The 26,821-nt window shown below is 39.7% G+C and overlaps 1 protein-coding gene across 3 annotated transcripts in view; it reads right to left on the bottom strand.

The window, feature by feature from the left end:
- KIAA1328 (KIAA1328 ortholog) overlaps nt 1–26,821 on the bottom strand; it is a 182,112-nt gene that overhangs the window by 84,311 nt on the left and 70,980 nt on the right. For 2 of the 3 annotated variants that reach the window (XM_042862349.1, XM_042862348.1), the window contains exons 6-7: nt 24,253–24,380; nt 23,002–23,067 (exon numbers count right to left, since the gene is read on the bottom strand). In XM_042862349.1, coding sequence (XP_042718283.1) covers nt 23,002–23,067; nt 24,253–24,380 — 194 coding nt within the window. The remainder of the gene's footprint in view (nt 1–23,001; nt 23,068–24,252; nt 24,381–26,821) is intronic. The other variant, XM_042862350.1, reaches the window with a different exon arrangement.

Here is a 26,821-nt window from a genome sequence, read left to right as displayed (position 1 = left end):
GTCCAGGAAATGGGAGGATAGAGGTAGAAAGAGGAAAGCGTAGAGAAGTTTTTTGTCTCTAGTGCTTGTGGGTTTTATATGATTTCTTGAGTTTGATGAAAGAAAGTGACGACCACAAAGTAGAACTAACAACCACAGGAAGACACAACAAGCGTGGATTCAAAATGAAAGATCAAATAAGAAAGGAAAAAGGAAAGTCTTTCTTTCTCCTGCAAATGGAGTATGATGACAATTCAAATGAAAAGAAAAAAAAACCCACAGCAAACAATATTCATAATATATGGTTTCCGCAGGCTACAGAAATCATTGCAAGGTGCTGTATACTGCAGAGTTTTATGACATTTTTTGGCTGAGTTCATGATTACGAGATTACATAAGCTGTTTATTACTTGCTGCAGCCTATGGAGCGCAAAAAATGAACTGGTCATTTAATTTACACTAAATTTGTACCAGATAGCAGAAAAAGCAAAGCAACTTACTGAAGACAGAGCAAGCATTAAAATGCTGCCACCGAGAAAACAGCATCATTTTCCAATATTATGCTGAATGGAGAAAAGAAATAGTTTGGCAAAAGACAATTAGTAATTTAAAAAAAAAAAAAAAAAAGAGCTCTTGAACTCTGTCTGGACCCGTGGATTAATGCCTAGCAACAGAAATGGCTGCATGTGTATTCACATACATGCGCACACAAGCACTGTGGTTGTGGATGGGCAAGGAAAAAGCTTGAGAATTACATGGGGGAAGGGAGGAAAAGAACGGCAATTCACTTTTCATGTTTCCCCAAAGTCTCAACTAGAACTAATCAAAATGAATTCATCTGAATGTCTGTGATGGCCAAAAATTTAGTCACACACAGTCTGGCTGTCCAAATGAATGGTGAGGAAAGGTCTCACATCAATCAGCTTCATCTAAGAAGATTGGCACAACTTCAATAGGGATTGACAGAGTTCAGTGCCTGCCAGACTGATGAGCCAAAGCACCAAGCTGAAAGCATTCTGACTATTCATAACGACACTGCAGTCTTGGGCCTTTGATTAATTAATTCAGGAACTAAGGCTTTCAGTTACTGTAAGAAAAATACTGGAGGTGGCTGTTTCTCTGTTTCCCTTACAGTACATGAAGCCCACAGCCCACCTGTCTGCACTGCGCAGCCCCCGCTGCTCGAAGCTTTTGACTGCTGCTACCTCCACTGGTACTGCTCTGCAAGGTCTAAGGTGCTGCAGTCCCCCTCTCAAAACATTTAATTTCCTGCAAAACAAATAAAACAGCTGTACACATTCGATGATTTGACTGTGAGAGATTTTGCTAAACGAGCCTTCTTCAAGGCACAAAAGAAACATTTGTTTTAATTGTTACTAATAACGTTATCTCAGCACTCTCCAAAAAGCCTCCGACCAACACCAGGGCCTGCTGGAAATGTTGCTAAGTAGCATTACACATGCAGGCAATTAACATCTTTTTTTTTTTTAAAGGCTGATCATTTTATTGCATTATTGTTCAGACAGAAGAAAATTCATTTTCATTAAGATAAGACCTTTCCACTCATTCTCAGCCCTAAACCTGGTTAGAGGAAGGCAAAGTGTCTGCTATATTAATGTATTCTAATTAAACAAAATTGGGTAAGACAAAGAGGAAACCTGAACAAGTTGCGCTGAAGCTAGGGGGCTACTGCCACACCTTCTGGGGAATGCAGTTGGTCACACCAGCCACGTTTTAGAGAAAACCTGGAGGAGGCAAGACATTATGCATTACACAGAAGTCGGAGCGAAAAAAAATCCCTTCAAAGCTGAAGACTTGATTCTCTTTCTGGAACAAAGTCAATCATCAACAAGACTGTGTGTGGCCCATATAAAAGGAGAAATCTAGCTAGAGTCTGTGCTGCTTTTATACAAAAGTGGAAAGTGGATTCCTTATTTTTCACTGCCCCTTAAAAGGTCTTTTTGTTTCAAAGCAAATCTCACCTTGCAGAAGACTGACTTGCTAAGCCCCAAAACACAGGATTCACAATACAATGGCATGAAGGGCCCCTACAGGCCACACACAATGAATGCTTAATGGAAAAACACTTGGCAACAGAGGATGCAGCAGACTCACTGGATTCACAAATTACACAATTTTCCAAATTACAATCCATTTGTAACGGACACAAGAAGACTACAAGGCCTATTATAATCCAAAAGGCATATGTATATGCTCAAGGCTGTTCACAGTTTTCAATTAAGATTTAGAAAGTCTCAGTTTTGCTCCTGTTGTGAATAAAATATTTCATATAGAGACTATTTTCTTCTCTTTAGCGCAAGGAAGTATGACCTCCAGGATGCTCTGGCTTAGTTCAAGTGATTTGGCTAGATCTTTTCCTTCCCTCCTTCTTTCCTTATCCTATGAATGCTGTATAATTCATCTTCATCTGCAAAGCACAAAGAAACCTACAGGTAGAAAACCGTACTAATCTATCACACGACAGTAACAGGGAAAAAAGTATTTCCTCTTAATTGCATATTTTCTAAACAAGTGGCCTGAGGTAGTTTCTTGTACGAATTAAGAGTGTCTGTGTTTCCAGCACCTAATTCTGAATTTAACTTTAAAAAGTAAATGAATAAAATAAAAATCAAAGCAACAGTTGCTCCAAAATCGAAGGACATGCACAAGACACCAAAGGAAAATAATGGGCTGCTAATTTCAACTATGTTATTAAGTTCTTGGGGCTTCTCATCTTGGAGTAGGGAAGGCTCTGTGGAGACCTTATAGCAGTCTACCAGGACCTAAAGGGGCCCTGCCGGAAAGCTGGGGAGAGACTTTTTATAGGGACATGTAGCAACAGACAAGAGATAGTGGCTATAAACTGGAAGAGGGTATATTTAGACCAGATATAAGAAACTTTTCACTGTGAGGGTAGTAAGGTACTGGAACAGGCTGCCCAGAGGGGTTTTGGGTGCACTCTCCCTGCAGGCACTCAAGGCCAGGCTGGATGGGACTGTGAGCAACCTGGTCTAGCGAGAGGTGTCCCTGCCTATAGCGGGGGGTTGGAACTAGATGGTCCTAAAGGTCCCTTCCAACCTAAACCATTCTATGATTCTATGATTAAGATCAGAAAAATTAGGAAGCAAACGACATCATCGATGAATAAACCCAAGTCATGGATCACAAACGTCCATATACAAAACTGTATTTCTTCTTTTTGACCACACAGAGGTGGATACCTTCCACTAAAATACTAACAGTTTACAGGGAGAGGAGGAATCTAAAACCTGGACTGCCCTCTTACACATCACTGTCACTGCTGCGTATCTCAGCCTCTCCATCTCCTGGCACAGTCGCCTCTAGGAAAGCTCCAGAACTACCGCAAATCAACAAGATTAGCAAACCTGCGCTTGACTTGTTCAATAAGGTGTTGATGCATGCAGATATATTTGCCGAAATAACTTCATTGGCGAAGCATCAAATCTCACCGGAGCCCCTTCTATTTCCAGTCCCTAATCCCTAAACCTTGCTAACCTGCATATAAGGAAAAAGGAGCTGAGAAGGAAGGAGATAATGATGCCTGCCGTGAAGGCAGCCGATTGCAGTGCCTCCCCCAGCCCCTGTGCACACAATCAGCGCCAGCTGTAGCCCAATTAAACCCAGCCGCTCACAGGTGTTCGCAGAAATGACTCACACAAAAGAAATTCGCACTTCAGAACTGCAATATTTAAAAGCTTTGAGGTGGAACCAAGAAAGATAAAAGCCCGAATTAAGTTTATTGCCACCTTGTGCTTCAGTCTAATGCAGGTTTTGAACAGGGCCTCCCATTGGTATTAAAAGTTGGATGAACATCTGCATTTAAAATACAAGAAAGCGAGCACGTGAAGTGCTTCTGAAATGCCAGTTGCCATAGAGGATAGGGGGCTTTTGTATATGTTCATTTATTATTATAGTTGTACAGCAATATGGCAAAATATATTTGCCAAGTGGGCAATACAAGCTCGACTCTAAGTCAACATAATATGCCAGATTGCTTAGATTTTCATAAATATTTTTGGTGCGTATTTTCCCCAAACATAACTCTTATTTCCCAAAATAACAATTCCTTTAATTTTTAATGAGAACAAAACCGTGGTAGGATCTTATCATGCTCTCTTACATTCAGATTAGAAACCACAAGAGGGGGGATAGTGGGAGAGGCAGCCCCCTGACAACGCTCCATGTTCTCCTTCGTGGTCAAGCCACAGGAACTACCGTTACCTCCCTCTGCAGAGCGGCAAACAAAGCATAAACTGAATTTCTCTTCATGGTCCTACACCAAAATATGTATACAAATTAACATCCAAATGTCTTTAATTCCCATGATATGTCTATTAAGCAGCAATCCTCCATAAGGCTGTTTAGCTATCCAAACAGCAGCCTAAAATTATCTCTATAAGCTTTCCATAACTTATCACTCAGTTCCTATGAAAAGCCATTAATTTTGGCCTCTCTCTATCTTGGTCTCACAGGAAATATTCTGCAAAGGGATGTAATAAAAATGTGATTTCTGCCATCATTTCATTAAAATTCCCTGTTAAATTTCTATCTGAACAGTGTACATAATATAAAAAAAAACTCAGGGCTCTTATTAATGGTGCTGTTCCTTATGATACGGACTTTAAAAAATAATGACGACCATTTCTTACGTGTAAGAATATTGTTCATTTTTCATTCCTATTAAAATTTAATCTGGAAGTTGTTTAAAAATGTTTAAGTTTCATTACATTTCAACATCTCAGGGAAGAGAAAGAGCTAGGGAGTTCATGAGCAGGAATGCTGTCACTCATCTGTCTCTTCCACTGATATCTCAACAGTAAATCACTCATCCTCTCTATGACTCAAGATACCCGTTTGCAGCAGCTTACAACTCACCCACCTGATGATAGCACCCCAAGACAATGTTTTCTGAAGAGCTTCAGCTCCAAAGGCAGAGGAGGTCACAGAGCAGAGGAGAAATTCCTTCCTCTGCTCAGCAGTATCTGCAAAGTTTGAGAAGAGGGCTCTTGTTTGGGGATTGCTGTTCCACAGTGACACAAGTTCCATGCCACAGACTGCCTATCACTTCTCTGGCTGTGTGCAAGGGCACACCACACAGGTCATGTTCCTGCGCTCACCATGCCTAAGTCAAGAGAATTGGATATTTTGTGTCAACGCCAAATTAAACAAACTGACAGTAAATCACAAACAAAACTAAAATTAAACTATCAGAACTAGGACGTGCATCTCTACAAACATTGCACTCAAGCACTTTCTACAATCAGGTCTTTTATTCGGGGGTCTAATTTTAGATGTCTAAGTATAAGAATTCTGGCCCATACATTTAATGGAAACGCGAGATTGCCAAGCTGAGGATGTTAAATCTAATTTTAGTTTTTCTTTGTGTATTCGTTTTTTCATACAATTTTGCAAGTGAATAGAGAAATATCTGTGATATTTTTTGGACCGCACTCACAATACTCATTTTAGTCATTGCGTTTTGTGTAGTTATAAAGCCTACTTCAATGAATAGGAGCTTTTTCATTACAGCCAGTGAGACCAAAATTTCATTCTCTGCAATCAAACTACTTTCTGGTGTATTTTTTTAGTCTTGCAAATATTTCTATTACAATTAATACATCGTGATCTGCATACATTCTAAATTAGAAACCAGAACTTCCCTGAAAGTCTCCCTTTAAAATCTTTGTATGCAATTATCACCTAGTTGTTTTGCTACAGGGAAATTTTTGAATTTTATTCCTCAAGTAGATGATTTCATAACAGGGATATATTGATTAAAACTAGTTTCATTACTACTAATGCTCTGCTAAATTTTAAAGACAACGCAATATTGAACAGAATAATGTATTCTATTAATAAGCATGCTATTGAAATACTGAGCAGATTTATTACATTTGGATGTTCAAATAAACACTCAGATCATTTCCTATAAATCATCTCCTGCCTAAAAAAGATGACTGAAATGGGATTTGATTTTTTTTAAAGTAATAAAAACAATGAAAACTCATTTGAAAAATTAACCAGTGGATGTTAATCAAAAAGAGTATTCTTTAATCAAACATATTTTGTCCTTGTTTAAAGCAGTACTCCTTATCACAGGTACAAGGAAGCTTTAAGGACACTGATTGTAGCAAGAGCTCAGGGAAAGTTTTAAAAGCTCTGCTTTGTAAATGAAATAAAACAGAGATGGAGAAACTTTAAGTTCACACTGCACAGCGCTTGGCTCTTGCACGCATACTTAAGCTGGCTCAGTAACCAGGAGCTAAGTATCCATGTCAGTATCTGCTCGAGCCTGCTAATTAAGCTTGCTGAGAAGAACTAATTACTGATGCAGCTCTACTGCTTCTGGGAGCCGAGCTAATACCACTATGCGGTATAACATATCAGCCCATTTGGAGCAGGCTCAGGTAGCCAACCAAAGCATGGTGGGGGCATGCCCTTAAGTAATTCACTTCTGATATCAAACAGCAAACAAAGATCTTGTTTCCTCCCCCGGGGCACAGCATGTACTCTCCCACAGGCCCCCTCCTCTGTGCCTCATCTGTTAGGTATGGAAAACACTCTCATAGAGTGCACAAGCAGGTAAGAACTTACTGAAGGACAGGAAAATAAGCACCTTCTGATCACAAGCATAGCTGGGACTGAGATTTTGCGTACAATGAAATCTTCTTCATTAACTCTGCAACAAAGCCTCCTCATTTCCATGTTTTTGATTGCAACAAATATCGTGCTAAGTGCTCAGGTTAAAAGAGAATGCTTTAAGCCATTTTCCAGCAAGGATTTCAGCTGCCATAAAACATTCGCTTCCTATCTTGCTCTAACAGTTCTCCATAAGAATACTGCTAAAATTACACGGGAACCCAAGCAGAGGGGGAAAAGCAAGATTGTAATCAAAATAGCAAGCCCTGCTAGGGCTAACAACAACTGCTGGTTACTACTGCTGGAAGATAACAGCGAGGCAGGCACAGAGCACTGCTGTGCACTCAGCAAGCACGTATGGCAATATGCTTCTGTAGTCACCCTGTTTTGCCATCTCTGCTATCATCGCTGCAGATTTTCTTTCCTTCCTCTGTTGTCTATAGCCCAAACTGTAAGCTTTATGGGACAGGAATGGTTATATACACGTGCAGCATCTGCCTCCATGACTCCAAGATTGATGCTTGCAGTCCCTCCACTGCCCAGTCTCTCTGCAGTGACACAAATGCACAAAATATGAAGTCTCTGAATGCTGCTTCCAGTTTATTATAGCATCTCGCAAACCTTGGCAGTTCTCTCAATAGGTTGTATAGATTTCCAGGCTCAAGACACTCACTCAAACTGGTACCTCCACCAGGTCTGCGGCCAAAATATTCCATGTCACTACTGGCTGCCTAGAACAGATGCTACTTGCTGCTGTAAGCATCAGCTTATGCATTTGCAGAACAGTAGTGTGGGCCAGAAATCACGCTGTATCTGGAAGAATAGGGTTTGGGCTTCTAAGCACATAGTATAAGCCACTATGGTGCTTTTTTACAACCTGCCATTTCTGCCTGAAGATGCTGTATGGCCTACAAAAGGTTATGCATATAAAATTGTTAGGTTACAGTTATTATCTTGTTAGAGCACTTTAAGAGTGTTTGAGGAATGAAATAACTTTTTTTTCTAAGATACTTCAGTGGAACTATGAATGTGATAGCAAAACTATTTGCATCTGATGTACAAAAAAACTCATTTCATCTCAGAAATCCAGCGTAACTACACCCTCAAACCCCACCATGCCTCCAACATAAAAAAATGAGAAGATGTAAAACAGGGCCATGGTCACACTTCCACCTTCACTACCCTAGCAGAGATCTTCCACTGCCTAAACAAGCTATCTAATTATAGCTATGTCGAAATTTCAGTCTTCCAGATAATAAGTCTAGATAAACCCAGTACTGATTAAATGTATTCTAAAATGTTTGTAAGTGTTCCTAAAAATTATTATTATCAAAGAGGATTTGTATTGCAAACTTTATACCATTCTTCCGGAGATTTATTTGCTACCCACATACCCTCTACAGCCTACCACAAAATCATAAAAGGATATTTTTTTAATTTTTTTTTTTTCCTAAGGGTGTTCTCATCTTCAGTGTGAAACAACTTAGCAAACTCATGACAATCATAGTGCAAGAAAGGTACATATTTACAAAAGGTAAATGTCAGTTTTTTCCAAGTTTGAGAGAAGTATCAACCCTAGATCTCACAATGCCCTCTCACCAACATTGCAGATACTTACTGATAAACTCCACAACGCTTATCAGAGAAGATTACCTTCACAGGAAACAATAACCTGGATGAATTCTTCCTCTCCTGGGAACTTCTACTGAGACAATGTTATCATAGTCCATAAATACTAGAAACAGCATGGCTACATCCTCTCCTTGTTTTTCTGCATAAATGCATTTTCACCTCTTGTTCTTTCCTCAATTCTACTCTCATATTCCCATTTCCCTTATTTACTGCTCATAGAATCACAGAATCACCAAAGTTGGATAGACCTCCGAGGTTCAGTCCAGCTACCCACCTATATCCAATATTTCCCACTAAACCATGTCACTTAGTACAACATCTAAATGTTTCTTCAACATCTCCAGGGTCGGTGATTCCACGTGATTCCATGTCCCCGGGCAGCCCATTCCAGCACCTGACCACTCTCTTGGATTGATTTCCTAACACCCAACCTAAATTTCCCCTGGCGCAACTGGAGGCCATTTTCTCTAGTCCTATTGTCCTCCAGTCCTACATGGGAGAAGAGGCCAAACTCCACCTTGCCACAACCTTCCTTCAGGGAGTTGTGGAGAGCAAAAAGGTCTCCCCTGAGCATCCTCCTCTCCAGACCAAATAATCCCAGCTCCCTCAGCTGCTTCCCGTAAGACTTGTGCTCCAGACCTCTCACAGCTTCGCTGTTCTTCCCTGGACATGCAGCGGGGCCTCAATCTCTTTCTTGCGGTGAAGGGCTCAAAAGAGAATACAGTACTCAAGATGCAGCTGCACCAGAGCTGAGTAGGCAGGGTGAACACTTTCCTGCTCTTCCTGGCAACACTGTTTCTGATACAAGCCAGGAAAATAATGTTAATCTCCAGATAATGACTTGTGTAACAAGCAAGCTGCAAGTGCTCCAGGTAAACATTACATATGTAGGTTACTCCAAAAGTAATGCCTCCTATTTATTTCCTATACAACAAAGAGCACAATAATTAATTAATAATTAATTTATAAAATTCTCAGCTACAAAACACTATTTTTCTGTCGCACACTGTCACCATCATTAGCTATGAATTTTCACCGGTGATGAACAAAAGCTGGCATGCCACGCTCATAAAAATCTGTACCAATGGAGATGATCCACTGTTTCACAGCTGCTATGATGACACTGTTGCTAGGAAAATGTTGCCCACACATTCCATCTTGCATCAGCCCAAACAGTCAGAAGGTGTACCAAACGTGAACTATGTGGTGGGTGTGGTAGGACAGACCAGTCAAGATTGGCAGTGTGATTCATAACCTTCAAACTGGTTGGGGCCTGGCATTATCACGTTGTAAGAGAAAGATTGTCTTCTCTGTCCTGACTTTCAAGACTTCAGCTTCTTCAGTGTGGAATGCAGAGGTCCATGTTCCAGGAAATCCAAGATAATCACTTTCCTATTTCAATGGATAGTGTACATCACATTACCCGCTAAGGGCTGCATCTTGAACTTTTTCTACTATGGGGAATTCATGTCTCTGTTCCATGGACTGATAGTGGTGACATCATATCCCACCATTGGTAACGATGCTATCAAGCATATACACACCTTCAGTCCAGTATTGGTTCAATAAATTCTGACAAACTGTGATGTTCTTCCTGTTCCTTTGTGAGCATTCACAGGTTTTACCTGGTGCAAACTTTGGGACAGTCCAACATGGCCACCATTATTTCCTATGCACTGAAGATGATGTTCAGCTCCATACACATCACCCTCCTTGTAGTTAGCCAAGTTGCACAGAAGAGCTGATAGAGACACTCTTCATTTTGTGGTGTGACAGCTGTGTATGACCATCCTGAACATGGCTTGTCTTTCACATCACCATCACCGCTGCTGAAACACATCACCCACCACCTCACAGTGCTCACATCCGCTGTTCATACACGTTCAGCAAGCCTCAGTGAATGTCAATGGATGCAACTGTTCTCACATGGAGGAACTCAATGACACGACTTTGCTTTATACACACTTCCATGACAGACATCATTTTGTCAGACTGCCCCTCTATTACCATGCGTTGCACAGCAACAAAAAGAAAAGGAATATTGGTGACAAGGCTCTACGGTCATACCACCAACATCTGCCTTTGATATAGTATAATAGTAAAATAGGAGAGCCCTCATAAATATTAGAGTTCTTCTGCTTATCTTCACTAATGCTCCACCTATATTGGTTTACCGAGTAAATTATTTGCCAACTACCATTAGCCTGCTTCTCACACATGTTCTAAAACAAACTCTAAAAATTAAATTAATAAAAGAAGTGAGGATTAAGCACCTCAGGTCCCATGAGCTGCTGAGTCTTCAGAAAGTCTTCAAAAAGATTTTTACATGCACTTTCCTTTCAGCCTGCCTGCTCCAGGACTACTTTCACTGTTGCTGCCCTCTCTAAATAGCAGTAGTGACAATGACTGAGTGGACCTCATCAAGTATTTGCTGATCATTAGCTCACTACCTAGTTGGCACCACTACCTGTTGCTAATGCTTGTATTTCCGTGCACAGGCCCTACTCAGACTTTTTACTACTACAGACTCATTACTGCACAGTCAGCTTGCTGAGATGCGAAAACCTAGTTCTCACTTCAGGTTCTTGGGCTTATTTTTGATGAAAAGGAAAAGAAGCCTCCAAGGCAGTAGTCCAAGGAGACTAATGACCCTGCTGCCATTTAAATAGCTTGTCAATTTGCATGAGCCCTTTGTATGGCTACTTTATTTTTCACCATCGGAAAAAAAAATATAAATGGACTGGGCTTACCACTCCTACTTCAGCACAACTGTGCTTACTTCAATCAAGGACTTTGGTACAAGAGTAGGTAATTATGAATCATGACAACACTTCAGACTTGTACTTTCTATGCATAGAACTCGAGAAACTTTGCAAGCATTGGTGGGAAGTACTGTTAACCTCATCATACAAATGAGTGACCTTAGGCACAGACAGCTGAGGCAATTCTCAAAAGGTCACAGAGTGAGTCAGCAGCAGATCTGGGACAAGTACCCACTTACGATCAAATCCCCGGTCCTCTAATGGAGCATCCTCTCCTTACTGCAGTGAAGTTTTAAGTGTAAATCAATAACTGAGGTCACTGAAAACTTTTTTCTTGCAGATTGCAGTGAAGTCACCCTCTAAGAAAGCTCTGACAAAGAGAACGGTGCTTAATGAATTTTTCAGTGGTCCTTATACAAGGATGGAGCATTGCAGGAAGAGGTGAAAGGAGAGGACGTTTGCTCAGGAAGCCTTGTAACAAGGCCACGGTGACAAATCATTACTCCCAGAACACTGCTCAAGGAAATGTAATGCTGCCGTTTTCCAAATGCTTGGTTATAAAACCTTTCACACATACAATATTTAAAACCATGAATTACCTTTGAGAATGTATCCAAACACCTAACAGTATCAAGTCATGGTAATGGTTATCTGTTTATAGGTCAGGAGGGCAGTAAATTATTGCAATGGAAAGTAGTAAAGCCTACATTGTACTTAGTTGTGCTGTTTAACAGGTGATACTGAAAAGTAGGTGATGCATGGAAACTTCAAGTTTTTATAGCTCCTGCCTCAATTTGAACTCACTTATATAAAGATGTCACATTTTTAAACATTTAAAAGTCAAATTGTCTGGAGAATAGATTCATATAAAATTTATTTTCAGAAACCGATATTTAGCCTACTGCTATTAGAGTTGATTGCTCTTATGTATAAGCTTTATTCAAGTTTCTACAGGTTTGAAAATACAAAGACTGACATTTTAGATCCCATACTCAAGTGTGTCATTAAACAGAAATTGAAATGGGAACATTTCCACTTTCTCAGAAATACTCAGTTCGTTAGGGTGATAACTACACTAACTGCCTTTGAGTTTTTGTGAAGCTACTAAATATGACTCTCCTTCAACACAGACAGGAAGGAGGAGTTGCAATGGCAAAAGAAAAAGCCTGAATTGGTGTCTCAGCCTTACCCAGCACAATATGGCCTGAGAATTCAATAGTTTCAAAGCCCTGCCAAAATAGCTATTTGTAAGTGGCTAATGGCAAAAATGTTTCATTCTGTTTATGTCAAAGACATGTTTGTCAGGTGCTGGACAGCCAGACAAATCAGGGTCTAATTACTTCAGTCAATTCCCTCCATTTTATCCTTTCAGTCTACACTGAGTTATTAAAACATCAGAAATAAAATGCTACCAAGACAGCAATAAGGGAAATAAGATGTCAGAACTCTATTAACAATGGCATTTTCGGAAAGCAATGTAAATAGAAATTCAAATTTATGCAAGAAATATATATCAGTAAGTAATAATATAATCATCCTGCATTTATCTTTAAAGCAGCTTTCATCTCCAAACCATAAAAAAAGGCTTCAACATGCTGGCATTGTGATTTCTTTTGAATGCTGACCATCACTCAGATTCGGGTCTGTGCTATGCCTACCTAGGAAAAGAGAATATTGGTCCCCACCCCAAATACTACAGTTGTACAAATAACAGTATGTGAATAATAATTTATTCCACCCTTGACATTTAGCCAGCTCAGAGAGAACGTGTGACAGTTAAGCAGTTGTAAGATAAAAAGAACCGGAAAATGCCACATTCAACTGAAATGACAGGAAATATTTAGGCAGACAGAATGTAATAAATTTGGCAGACTTATGGGAGTTTAATTGCCCCTTTGTGAAAAGGGATAAATACATGTAAAAACCGTAACTGCAAGAAGTTTCTGGGAGGAACAGCTTTCTGTTAGGGGTATCTAAATCTTTCTTACGTGAATAGGACCACCAAAGAAAGAAGTTTCCTCGGCACATGATCGTGCTATTACAGCTGTGGCTCCTGACTTGGCTTTGTGCAGGCACCACGAGGAAAGTGGCCTCCAGCCCCAAAGGGCCTGTGACACCATACCAGCAATGCCTCAAGCTTACTGTGGCTCATATCTGTTAGCACGGATAGCAAGACGTTTCCAGCTTCATACAACATCTGCCTGCCCAAACAACTGAACCTCACTTGCTCTCAGAAGACAGTAGCATACTCCATTTTCTGTCCCTGTCACTTTGAAGCGACTCATCTAGCACGGGGTCTGGGACATCTCCCTTTAGATCTCAACTCAGGTGCCTCACACCCTCCTGTTCATGGGCCAATAATACAAAACACTGTATTAACAGTGCTGGAAATGAAATGTGTTAATTTCACCAGGACACCTACTGGATAAGGACAAGTTTTTAGGCTAGCTTTGTGTTCACTTTTTTTTTTTTTTTTTAACCTGCTCACCATTTTACAATGCTTCTGACATTTCAAAACATTTTCATAATACTCTTAATGTCAGTAAAAGGAGTATCTTGATATTTGAACCACTAATGAGTATTTCAGATCAAGATACCTAGATTTAACCTGAATCATCAGTAGAATTCAAGTCATCTTCTGGAAGCGTCTCTCATCTTCACCCTTGTGTTCTGCAGAAGGACCCAAGACCTTCTGAGGCTGTTGCACACAGAGGTACAAAGAACGTTTCAAGAATTAACTTTCTAATATATTGGCGTTCACTGAGTTACTTAGCCTGAGTAACAAGGTACCAAAAACAAATTTTCTGTGCTCCTCTACGCTTACTTCCAGAGCTATAAATAAGCCTGTTGTCACAATGATAGCACTTTGGTTAAGCCATTAGAATAGAATTAATGCTTAAAAAGCAGCTGATAAGAATGCATAGATGTGTGTCTAGCTAATAGAAGGCTCCGGTGTTTTCTCCTCATGTTTTACTTGCAGAACTGCCGACTCTTCATTTCAGATTATGTGATCCCTTTTATCTCTGATGAATAAACACGCCCGTGAAGGGAATCATACAATATGTGTATCTGCCCTGTGTCATACAGCATTGGAGGGTTCTCCCCACGTTAAGCACTCGTTCTCCCTAGCACAGCAATCAGAAAGGCTGCCTTATTACACAAATTAACTTATGTACGGAGAAGTCCCAAAATAGCTGAGCTCTCCTCATGGTATCTCCAACTCATACATTTTAAATGCGCTGAGCTTACATGCTCTAACAAGTAGTGGGCATCATATGCTATACAAAGAGCATGAAACTAAGCCAGACAGTAATTAAAAAACCCAATGGCAAGAGATGCCACAGAACAGAATTAGACACCAATTCAAGAGCTTGCCAGCCCTCAGCAACTTGGTAGACCACAGCAGCAGTCCCAGTCTCACTTGTATGTAGAATTCTTATGGTCAGCAAAACTAATGAAAAATATTAATCAAAACGTCTCACGTCCCTTTATTGACAGTCCCATGACTAAAAGAAAAAACACAAAGGCCTAAATATTTAATGACCATTCTCTATCATTCCTTCAACTAAAAGAGACTTACACTAGAGGTATCACTGGCTCTGATTTTACCAAAAGCTTCAGAAACTAGAAAAGGGCCAAAGATAACATTGCAAAAAGCTAATGTCTGTGAGTGAATTAGAATGTTGACGTGTCAGAAAATTTATACAAAACAAACAAAAACAACAACAACAAAAAAAAACACAACAAACAACAAACAATTCAAACTGGCACTTTTTTCTTTGTTAAGATTTAGAAAAAATAGAAATTAATGCAGTTTCACAGCCATAGATGGTACGCTACTCAAAGCCTGCCTACAGGTTTATCAAGTGAAGTATGAATGTTGAACTTGTGCTGATGCTTCAGTCATAGGTTTGTGTCTTCATCAGGTGCCACATACTGGTTTGAGAAACAAGAAGTTATTTACAAGTCAACCAGTTTGCATACACATTCACGTGATGCTTTGGCATGCTCTCAGGCACAGATAACAGGAAGGTTTTTGCAGCAGCAGTGCTGGTAAGGTACACAAGCAGGCTCTTCCATGTGTACATGAATGCAGCCAAGTGAACAGCACTGTGCAGCCCAGGTCTTCTTTTCCTCTCAACCACAAAGGCTCTAGGGTCTCAAATGCAGAGTACACACACTTAACTCAAAAGTTACAGAGAAAAGTAACTGAGCTGTCTCCTTCAACTCCACATGTAATATATGTAGGGACATTATGAGGGACACTAACAGCTACCCGCAAACCACAACTTCCAAATCAGAGAGTGCTCAACTGAATGAGCATTGAATGGCAAATATCCAAGGAAGATTTGTGCCAAGAAGTTGCAGTAACAGTGGAGCACCATGGAAATAAAGGTTTATGTTATGAAGATATGGATCTCAGGAAGAGAAGCATTCTCCACAGCTACCACCTGAAATTTAGAAGAGCTCACAGGTTACTCTACCCTTGCAGTCAACCAAGTTCATTTAATTTAGTTTTGCAACCATGAATATGAATGCCTCCTGATTCATACGGCCTTCTTGGCATGACAGCAAGTAAAAGCATTTCTGCTGAGACTTAGAAGTAACATTAGCTTGCAAGAGCGTGTTCTTGACTTAGCCTGGAAAAGCCGCTAAGGTCTTCACATCATGGTGAAAAGTCCTCCATCTCAAGTTTGAGAACAGAGACATTCATCAGATGTACTGTAAGCTGACAACCTTCAACTAAGGTACTGTTATTCATGACACAACTCTCAAAATAAAGAAGAGTTTTTGAGGTTGCATGTTGGAAAACAGAAGTCATTCTGCAAGTTTGCTTGTCCTTTTCCAGCCAACAGGATACTGCTGCTTAAGGAGAGGGGAACAAATGGGGAAAGACGCAGCGTGGAATCAAATTTAGCTATTGTGGACTGATTAGAAATGACTTTATTTCAATCTCATGGTAATCTAGACCTCAGAGATAAGTCAGAGAGTATAACTTATTTCTCCTACTTCAAGTTCTAGGAAGTGGCACTGCCACACTAAGAAACCAAGCACCTGCGTGGCTAGCCATTACATAAGTTTCAGACTGTCAACCTTCCTGCATAGACAAAAAAAAAAAGTAATTTATCTCTGTCTGTGCTCATGAACCATCATTAGTCAACAACAGCAATGTAGTCTGCTTGTCTTTTTCCGCATACATTCCAAACTCTGAAAAGAAACACACATTACAATAAACCTGACTGTTGAGCATTTCAGACATTACTGGCATCACCTTAATAGATGAGAATGAAAAAACTGTTTCGAAATAAAATTTAGTGCATTAATTGGATCAGAGATCAGACTGTTCTAAATCATAAACACATGCATGATGCGTGCAATCTTGCATTAAGCTTGCCACAGATGCACATTTGGAGATGGCACCACATCAGATATATTCAACTTACGCAGACGTATGATCTGTCTCAAGAATTTAAAATTTGTCCCATAGTGGGTAGAATCCAAGGAGGAGAATCCAATGGAGTCTTTGTAAATTTCAAATGGCAAGCTGTGCATCAGACAAATTTCAGTTTGAACTTCTTGTAGCTCAAAATGAAAAACTCAAGCTAGATCCTAGGGAACTAACTTAAAGAGATATTTCTGCAGGCAATCAACCTGGTACAGACAGATAACAAATTTCCACCTCCTCAGCTGAAAGAAAATTACAGCCATGGCTCTCATGAAAAATCTTTCTGTCTATGAAGACCTACCTTGAGTGCTCTGGATAGATAATCACCTGGCCTTCCTTAAACAAAGTCTTTTCTAATTAAATAACCTGATCAACTCACAAAAAAAAATTGTGCTTTGCAGGCAAAAGATGATAACCAATGTCTCTTTCAATACAAGAGGTCTGCTCTGAAAGTAATGCCTCATATTTCATTATGTTGGCAGTATGGCAACAGAGATTGAATGTTCCAGCCAATATTCCATTATGTTTTGTTGCCATGGGACAGATCACAGCAGAGGGATGGTCCAACAAAATGGACAGACACGGAAGTGCAGTGTTGGAATACTGTCAACTTTGCACTACATAAATGTTCACACAGGAACAAAAAGAACAACCATATGTAAGTTTAACAGGAGCTATTGAACCAACGTGAGGCTGAAGTTGACAGTTTTCTGGATCAAATCATTAACAGTGATGAGACGTGTCAGCTCTGTGGTCTTCTGACTTCCATCCATTCAGGCTAGTGAAAGATAGACAGTATGGGCAACGTTTTCCTAGAAACAACATCATCATAGCACCTGTGAAACAGTGCATCACTCCCAATGATGCAGACTATTATAAGCATGGTGTGCAGGCTCACACTCATCCCTGGCGAAAAAGCATAGGTGGTGACTGTGTTGAAAAAATAGTATTTTGTAGATGAGAATTTTTTGTATCAAATAGTGTTTTTGTGTTCTTTGTAGCTTCCATGGAAATAAATAGGAGGTATTCCTTTGTGTAACCTACATTATAATCACTATTACAAACTTCTGAATAAAGTTATCTAGGTTGTGTAGTCCCAGATGAGTTTACAGTAACTGTAATAATTTCCATATTAAGAAATAAAGGCCCAGTTGTAGAACTACTGCTACTAGCTCAGAAGCACTTTCTCTTCATGCTAAAACAGGTTTTCACCTGAGGATCTTTCTTAAAGAGGAATGGATAAGTGAGAACAGAGTGGAACTATACAAGAATTCTGTCTGTAAGGGAACTCTGCAAGTCATCTTGTCCAAATTCACCTGAATGTCTCCAATACTAGTTTTCAGAAAGCTGGGAAACTCAGGAATGTAACGTAATGTTAATCATAACATACAGGACTTGGCATGCTTGGAGACATGCAAAAAACGTGTTTTATTGACTACCTGAAACTGGAGAATCAGGGAAGTTGGATGCACATGAGAAACCAGTTGGCAATCTCAACATTCAAAAAAATACAAAGACAGCAGAATCAAAGGCATCTACATAGGTCAAACGGACTATGCTAATAAACGTGCCAGCATACTGCTAGGCGGCTGGCACATTTGCTCGACAGTGGTAAGAACATGTATAGCTAACTCCACAAAGCAAAGGGCAAAACAGGAGATAGTTTCCTCAAGATGTGCAGCATATTACAATATTTGTGACTGAAAATAACATTCTAACTTTCATTGACAACGCTTCACCCACACTTAGAAAGGAGATGCAGCAGATGCTGATGAGCACGGTCGTAAAACTCTCTCCCAAGAGCCACAGTGGGGGATAAAGTGAAGAAGCTGTTATATCTAAGTTTCAGAAGTATCCTCAATGACAGGAGGTCCTCAAATGACAGAGAAGGAACTTCTCATCTGACAACAGCTGCAATATGAGCAAAAACTTATGAGGTCAAGAGAATGTTTTGCTAGAAAGGAAGGCATTGTCTTCTTTCCAGATTTATCCTTCAGCAGAAAAATACATAGCTGATATGAGTGTCCACCCAAGGAAAAGATTTCCATAGGAGGTATAGTCTTTAAAGCCCAGCATATGAAACTGAAAGAAGAATCTTCAAAGTAGAAGAAGATCAAAAACCAAGAGACTAGAGACAAGCTTGATTAAAGACAACAGAAGAATAGCAAAGAGAGAGTGAAGTGATGTAGATCCCAAGCTCAGACCTCACTTAAGCAGTGAGCTGAGAGTAAATCACTTACTAATGCAGCATCATTCACAGCATGCCAGTAGACAGGGCTTTTTCAGTGCCCCGTGGTCCTATTATAGCATGGCTTTCCAGGGGATTGTGTGCAGATGTAGTTATACTGTCAATGTTAGCAATAAACAGATATTTCAGTATTGATGTTTCCTTTTAGTTTAAATATTTATGTTTTCTTTTAGTTTAAATATTTATGTTCATCTGCATTTCTGTCAGGTGTTAGCACGTTTTTAACCCAGACAGGTAAATCCAGTAGGACTTCGTAACCTATAGGTGAAAAGAAAATACATGACTTTTTTCCTTATACATGGTATCCTGTTCCGGATTCTAAATCTGAAATATCACTAAGCACTTAGAACACACATGAAGAAGCTCCCAAACCTTAATGTTCACTGCAGAAAACAGGATGAGGATAAAAAGCATTATCTCCCTTTCATGGATAGAAGAGGTACAGAAAGTGATCAGAGGATTTGCCAAAAGTAACACAGGTAAGGCAAGGCTACTCCCAATATTTACTCACGCTAAACTTTCTCTTTGTCTGGCCTCCTAAAATTGTTCCAATACCCTTGCGTTCACAGTCAAATTAATTCTTTATTTATTATCCCAGTTCTCAAGTATATTTCAGATAGGCTCATCCATTGTTCCTGTGCAGCTGGGTAAACAGACAAAGTAAATTCTATCATGCAGGTTTACCTTATAACACTCAAAACCCTTTGCATATGTGGGATTTTTTTCTTTCAGAGAACGAAGATTGTATTTAGAGGTGACCCACGCTGAAAGAAGAGGAATGGAGAAGTCTGGGCACAATCAGAAAGGCTTCTGAAGATTGACTTTTTTCAATATTCTTATCAAAAGAAAACACAGAACTAATATTTGAAGCTTTAGTACATAATTGCTCTTATTAAGGCAAAAAATGGCAATGATATGGACATGAATTTTAGTCACAGACATGAAAAGAATGCAAGACTTCCTTTGGAGTTAACTGTGAAATGACACTCTAATTGTGTAAACAATGTTTAGGATGAAAAAGTGACTCATAAGAAGGAAAAACATTATTAAAAAAAAAACAGTATCAAAAATATAGCTTCCTCCCCAAAAGCTAGCCATCTTTACGTTTTACAATTTTCCCAGCACAGAGCATAATTTTCTGTATGCTGCTGGCACTGTGCTTAGTACACAATAGTACCCCCTTCCTGACAAGGCCCCTGGCATTACTGAAATATGAACACTAACCAGGAGACAGACAGTAGTGTATATGGGAAGGGGAAAGAACAAATATCCCATCAAAAATGCACTACTGATACACCATTCCGTCTACAATCACACTCCACACCTATTACATTTCTACATACAAGAGGAAGAACTGCAACTTGAAACGCACTCAACAAGAATCTGTGTAAATCTAGGAAGTTAGCAGATGTGTTGATAATCTTCTACAAATAAGAAACAAAAGCTGCCAGCTGTACTAGTAAATTCAAAGATTGATAGGCAATGCTGAGACAACAGATACTATTCTTCTTTCAGGCAAAGTAGCTCCAGAATTTGGGTCCTGTAAAAACTCAAACTCCTGCCTAACTCTTATGAATCAAATCCTGCCAATGCTGCAGAACACCTACACCAGCCAGAAACTTGCCAAAGTAAACTGGATTATTGCCATGATTTGAGATGGCAGTGCAGCAGCGACTGTACAAGTAAGTCAGGCCTGATTACCTAGAACAAGGACAATTCTCTTTTCATCTCCATATAAAGCTTCTGAAAATGGCAAAGATGGAACAGTTGAGAGCTACAGAAAGAACAGCTAAAAATCACTCTTGACAGAAGAGATTTAACTGCATTTTATTATGTATGGTATCTTCTATTAACTTTGGGGCAGAAGCCTATTGTTCAGTAGAGCTCTTCACTTTCCTTACACAAGAGCTATCTCTTTGAATCTGTATGAGTCAACTTTAGTAACCACTTCAATATTCACTTTGCAATTAATGCTTCTTTTTATGGGTTGGTAGAAGGTAAACCAATTTCAGTTCAGCTTCTAGGTATTGAATTTATTATAAAAAGTTATGTACTTAAAACTCCTATAATGAAACCAGAGGCATCATGAGATATTAACCTAGAGTTAATGCTGAGAAGGCCAGTTTGAATAATTCAATTCATGTCACCTTAAGTATCTTTTCAAATGGAATTAACTTTATCTCACAAAAAAAGGAAGCCCCATGTTCCAGTTACTGATTATTGACTTCATGAGAGTCTGTCTTAAATCATCTCACCACCATTTTCCCCACATTTTTATTTCACTACTACCAGAATACTTCTTTAAATTTTGAGGGCTGACTTTCGTTATAAAGAAGCAATATCAGCTCAGAGGAAAACGTGCTTTCAGAATAATTGTTACCTTTATGTGATGCTAAAACAGACAAAAGCAAAAGTGAACACCAAAGTGGCTGCATTAGTTCAATCCAGCTAGGAACTAGGACTGCATTTCAGCCACGTGTGCAGAGCTACAGCAATCACTTCCCTTCCATACGATCCCATCTTTCTGCAACAATGCCACAGCAGTTCGGTAACACTGCAGTCCTCCTGTCTTGTTAACTGCCTTATTGCAAACATCGAAGCCAAGCATCTAAACACCAAAAAGAAATGCTTTCAAATTCCTACCTAAAGCTAGGGAAAGGGACAGCTCTTGGTCAGCATTATTGAACAGTAAGAACAAGGGAGTCAGACAGGCAAAAAGCAAGCGATGACCAGATAGATACACATGTAGCATTAGGAATGAATTAAAACAAACAAGTAGAAAAAGGGGGAAATGAACAGAAACATAACAGGCAGAACAAAGAGGTGCTTCGGTACACAGTATAACCATGCAGTCCCATCTTTCTGCAAGACACTGGAAAAATCAGAGCAACATCTTGCTCTGAGACGCAGGTGCCCCTGTAACATCGACCCGAAATAGAAAATGTTGATTACCTCTCCTAGACAGTTCAAAGTAGTGAAAGCTAGGTAGCAAGCTAGCATCCATTGATTTAAAGCTAGACAACAGCCAAGATTTCCTTGGCTCAGTCAAAACAAACAACAGGGAAAAGATTCCCCATGGTCAAGGATTCAAGCTCAGGAAGGCTTCCTTTTGCACAAACAAGATGGACCTTCTCAAACTTTAGCTTAAAATAAATAATATTGAGAGCATAAAAGCTTCAGCAGGGCAAAGAGAGCTGCAGTGAGCAGCACTTGGAGTAAATTGAAAGTTCTTGGGGTCTTCTCCCCATTTTTTACCTCCCTGAAATCCCTGTATGCTGTGTTCCTGTGACATTCTCCCATGAGGCAGGACACCTAAATGCAAACCCTGTGCTCACCTAAACTACAGTTAAGACAACACTCAAACAGAACAAAGAGAGACCAACAATGATCCTAAGAATTCACAGTTCAGTTAAGACAACTGACAAAAGACAGAACCAAAAAATTGTATGTAAATAGTACAGTCATCCAAACACCAGCCTACCAGGTTTGGTTTTGATAGCTATGATGTAAAGGACCATGTCAAGGAAACAACTGAAGCCGTGAAGCAGGACTGTGAATCTCTCCACATTTGAGCTGTGAAGAGAAACAGCATGAAGTATCTGTCTAAAAGAAGAAAAAAAAGGAAAAATGCAACAAATACCAAAGCAACATATACTGAAGAAATAAACTCCATGTCCACCAGGATTACATACAAGATAAATTTGAAAAGGAAAGCTAGAAAGATTAGAAATATTTTGCAAGCTGTAAGACAGGGTGGTTGAAGCATGTTTTGATAATTTCTATCTATGCCTACAAAGCTTTGCACAAAGCAAGAGGGCTACAGTAATTTCAGACCAGTTAGCCTGGAACTGTAGACTCGGTAACCGTAAATGAAATGTCAAGACAAACCTAGAAATAATATATGAATTTGCATTTGTGGACAAAAGTATCTGCAAGTATAAAGAAAAGAAATAATGGGATCGAAGATTAGCTTGATAGAACTTGCACATGAAGTCAGAAAACAAGCTCAGAGAAGTCTGTGTATACACTGACAGCACTTAGGAAGACAGAAAAAGGAGAGACAAACATGGATTGCTGTACTTCAGATGCTGATTTGACAGTTAATAGGCTGAAGGCTTCCTGCTATATACATCTAAACATTAGTACTTCCGTGGGATTAGACCGTATACCTTTGTAGCATGCATACCTAGTACAAGTCACACGTATTTTAAGATGAAAGGCTAAAGGTGAAAGATTTCTAGCAGAATCCAATCCCAGGGAAGTAACAGCATCACCTCAAAATCAGCTGCCAAGACTGCATGGGCTCTTCTGGGTGGCTCTCCATCAGGAAACCCAGGGAGCTGTGTATCACAGAGAGGAACACGAGCACTGTTCATTCTCAGAGAAAATAAAGACCCTTATTTTAGCTCAAAAACATCACAAAATGGATAGCAGACAAACATACAAAAGAATGGGAACAAAATGCTTGTAAAAGCTAGAAGCCTGACAAACAGCAACATATTTTTTAAAAATGTATAAAGCACAATTCCTGCTGCCAATGAAGACAGCACTGCTACCTCCTGAACAGAATTAAAATTATAGTTCTGCCTCCATGGGCTTCTGAGCAGTAGGATCTGCCTGTGCAATTCTGTTAGCAGGTACTACAGAGAGGACAGAGTCAGGCCACCTTCTGAATGCTATGCTGGTGTCTTCACCTCCAGCCATGGTAGAAGTCTGTAACACTCATCAGGAAAAGAAAGATTCAAGCATACAAATCATAAACAGGCATGGTCTGTTTTAGGTAGGATAGACTCTGAATGGAGATGCACTGATGGAAACTACTGAAAGACAACAGCGACTAAAAGCATCAGGTAGAGATTGCATAAATTGCTTTAATTTCCAGGGCATCATCTGCTATGAGCAGGGATACAAATCAAGTACCTAGTTATCTGAAAAAAAACCTCTCAGGCAACCATGTTTTCAAGTCTTTGTGCATATACATCTGAGAACCATTTTACCACTTAATTTAACACGTCGTATCTCCAGTCAATGTTTTCTGGTTTTAAACGGCATATATAATTATGGGTCTTCTATAAACAGCTCAAATCAGATGGGCTGCCTTACAGGCTTGAGAAAGTTCTTATTGACCAAACACATCATCTGTAATCTCCTTTTCAGTCATCAAAAGCTACAGTGAAAATTTAAAAGGCTGTATCTATAGTGACTGCAATTATTTCACTGCTTAAGAAACAGAAGGGAAGAAAACAGGGGAGCATCTTTTTCCTTAGCAAAAGCATGCATTCCAATGGTTTCTACTGCATTACAACACGGTCAATTAACTTCACCCATTTCATTGATCCAAAACTTGCTTCCTTTTTTGTCTTCCTGCAATCCACGCATTAAGGGAAGGCCATGGGAAACCAATCACAGAACAGTCATCAGCACTGAACAATACACGACAACACAATTCAGTTTTAGTTCTAGGAAAAGAGAAAAAATGTTGTGGAGATGTCATAAAAAAATGACATGGAAAAAAAGAATCTTACCTTCTGCTCCTTTTCCTTGGCAGCACTGAGTTGAGAGAGGGAGAGCGACAGTTGTTCCTGCTGCTCAGCTAGGTACTTCTGATACAGGCTCAAAAGTTCCTGGCATTCTCTGTACTGCTGCTGCATAGGTGAGACATCAGAAGTTAAGGAAAAAACACTCTTTGGTGAATAGTTAGACACAAACATAAGCCAACTCTCCCTGCGTAAATCCGATTTAGATCCGTAACACTTCAATTTAAAAACAGATATTGTGTGTTTGAGTACTGCCTAATGATGATAAATCTGTCTAGAGATGAATGTTCAAGTACAACCTTCTTTCTATTCAGAATGGAAAGAGAAGAATTGTACCAAATTCTTTCATCATTGGAAAAGGGACAGCAGGAGGCAGGTGATGACATTGTTTCAGCTGGAACAATTACAACCCTCTGATTTGTATTCAGCAAAGCCAGACACTACCAATGTTTATTTATAAATAAATAAATAGCCAGCCAAGTAAGTAAATAGTCCATTTTTAAGCAGAGACATAGATTCACAAGCCCACATACCCAAATCCAATCTCTTTGCTTGAGCACCAACCGCTCAAAAACCCAGAGCCACAGATGCAGCGCTACAGGCCTTTTAGAGCCCAGCAATGATTTTTGGACAGTAATCTGGAGAAGCAGCAACTATGGTGTTTGCAAGGATATTAGCAAGCAACAGTGTCCTGTCTCGCTTGCAGCATTGAAATTCCAACAGGAGATAAATCTGCTCTTCACCTGTCATTGTGTAATTCCCTCCCTTGCTCATGTAGCATGGTAAACCATTTATGCTCCCTCTTCTCCCCCCTCACTTTTAATTTTGCATGCAGATGGGATAAGGGCTCGCTGTCCAAAGAGATTACTCTGAATAAATACTTTAATAACAAGTCACTGCAATTAAGGTAGGGAACAAAAACTTCTTCAATCTATAAAATGGTGTTGAGTTACAGATTTCCTTAACATTTTTATGATCTAATCATTGCTTCTGGGCAAATTCATGTTGCAATCATTTTTGCCAATCATGGCTGCATAAATAACTCACTGCTTTGTTATTCCCTGTTACGACCCTGCTTGGATTTTTTTTTCAGGCTTTTTTTTTTTTTTTTCCTCCTCCTTCTTTTGGGGGAAGGGGACACTTGCCAGGATTTTCTTGCTTGCTTTGCTTTGTTTTAAATGAAAGGCTACACAGAGAATAAGCAAAACCTTTTAGGAAGGAAGGAATGGTTGGGTTTTAAAGCCCAGTGTTAGATCAGTCAGGAGAGTTTCTAGCCCACATTTGCTCAGCATCTGGAAATAGAAGAGGATACAAACAATGGTCTAAACAAGCTAATTGCTTTCCAGAGTCAGCCTGCCTGAAGCTTGGGCTATTTTACATTTCAGTTAATTTCGTCAAAGAGCACCAAAAGGCTGAAGTGATTTGTGGTGGTCTCAGGAGTCTCTGCCAGCTATGATGTATATAAAAGGAATTTTTTATTCTGGTTGTAACCATAGGCAGTAATGTTTATAGTAGGTGAACATATTAGCCTGGACGCAGGGCATGAATTTTACTCTAGAAAAAGCCAGTTCATTTATACAGCCTAAGAGTTAAATGTCGGTATTTGAAGACAAATTACAGAGAAATTCATTTAAACCCATGTTATGTGGCAGAATATAAAAACAGGCAGTCGTATCTTTATCAGTTTTTTACAGCCCTCTTAATTCACTTTGCTTCCAGCAGCCCCTTCCCCACCAAACAGATTTCACCCTCTTCTCCCTGCAGCGAGCGCACTGCTGGCACACCGACAAGCCAAGCTCCCCAATGGCCCTGGAGGACGCCAGTGATGGCTGTGCACCCACTTGCACTCTTGCCACTATGTTACCACCAGCCCTGCTTGCAAGCCAGGTGAGACTGCCCTCACATGCATGGTATGTACCATCAAGGAGATGCCCAAATTATGTTTTACAGAAGGCAGAGCTCTTGCTGTGCACGTGATGCTGCCTCCTCTTACTTACAGCTGCCAAATTTACTTTACACAGCTTAAAAACATGACGTGAAAAATTAACATAAGGAAAGCATGCAAGCAAATCCTAATTGTTCAAGAGCCAGTTATGTGACTACAAGTGAGAAGAGCAGCAGTCAGCACGAGCACGAATGGCAGCAGAGATACTCCCCAGATTTTTCAAAGAGTCAGTCAGGAATGCAACTATGGCTAAAACTTCCCGTGTTGGCAGACTAAAATCTTGTTCATTCAGACAATGACTCTGCATAAAAACATGTTGTTAAGCCACCAGAGTCCAAAGCCTTGCTTTGCTCATTAAGTAAGTAAACATCAAGCTTCAAATAGGAAAAAAAAGACAAAAAAAAAAGCTGTTTTTTTTTGTTGTTGCTGTTGCAGGCACGTGTATAATAGCTCCAGCTATGGTAATTCTCTGTAATGTGCTAGTACATTTACTACAGAATACTTTCTTACAAAAAAGAAAAAAAAGCTTTAATAGCAGATCTTACTCTTTTTGCTAAAAGCAGCAAGATGATCTCTTTCTTTTTCTTTCTCCCTACAAATCAGCCAGGCAAT

The sequence above is a fragment of the Lagopus leucura genome, unplaced genomic scaffold (genome assembly GCF_019238085.1).
Source record: "Lagopus leucura isolate 7727_CA_CO unplaced genomic scaffold, USGS_WTPT01 Super-Scaffold_650, whole genome shotgun sequence".
Classification (NCBI taxonomy): domain Eukaryota; kingdom Metazoa; phylum Chordata; class Aves; order Galliformes; family Phasianidae; genus Lagopus; species Lagopus leucura.
This window is presented reverse-complemented; position numbering and strand designations above follow the sequence as displayed.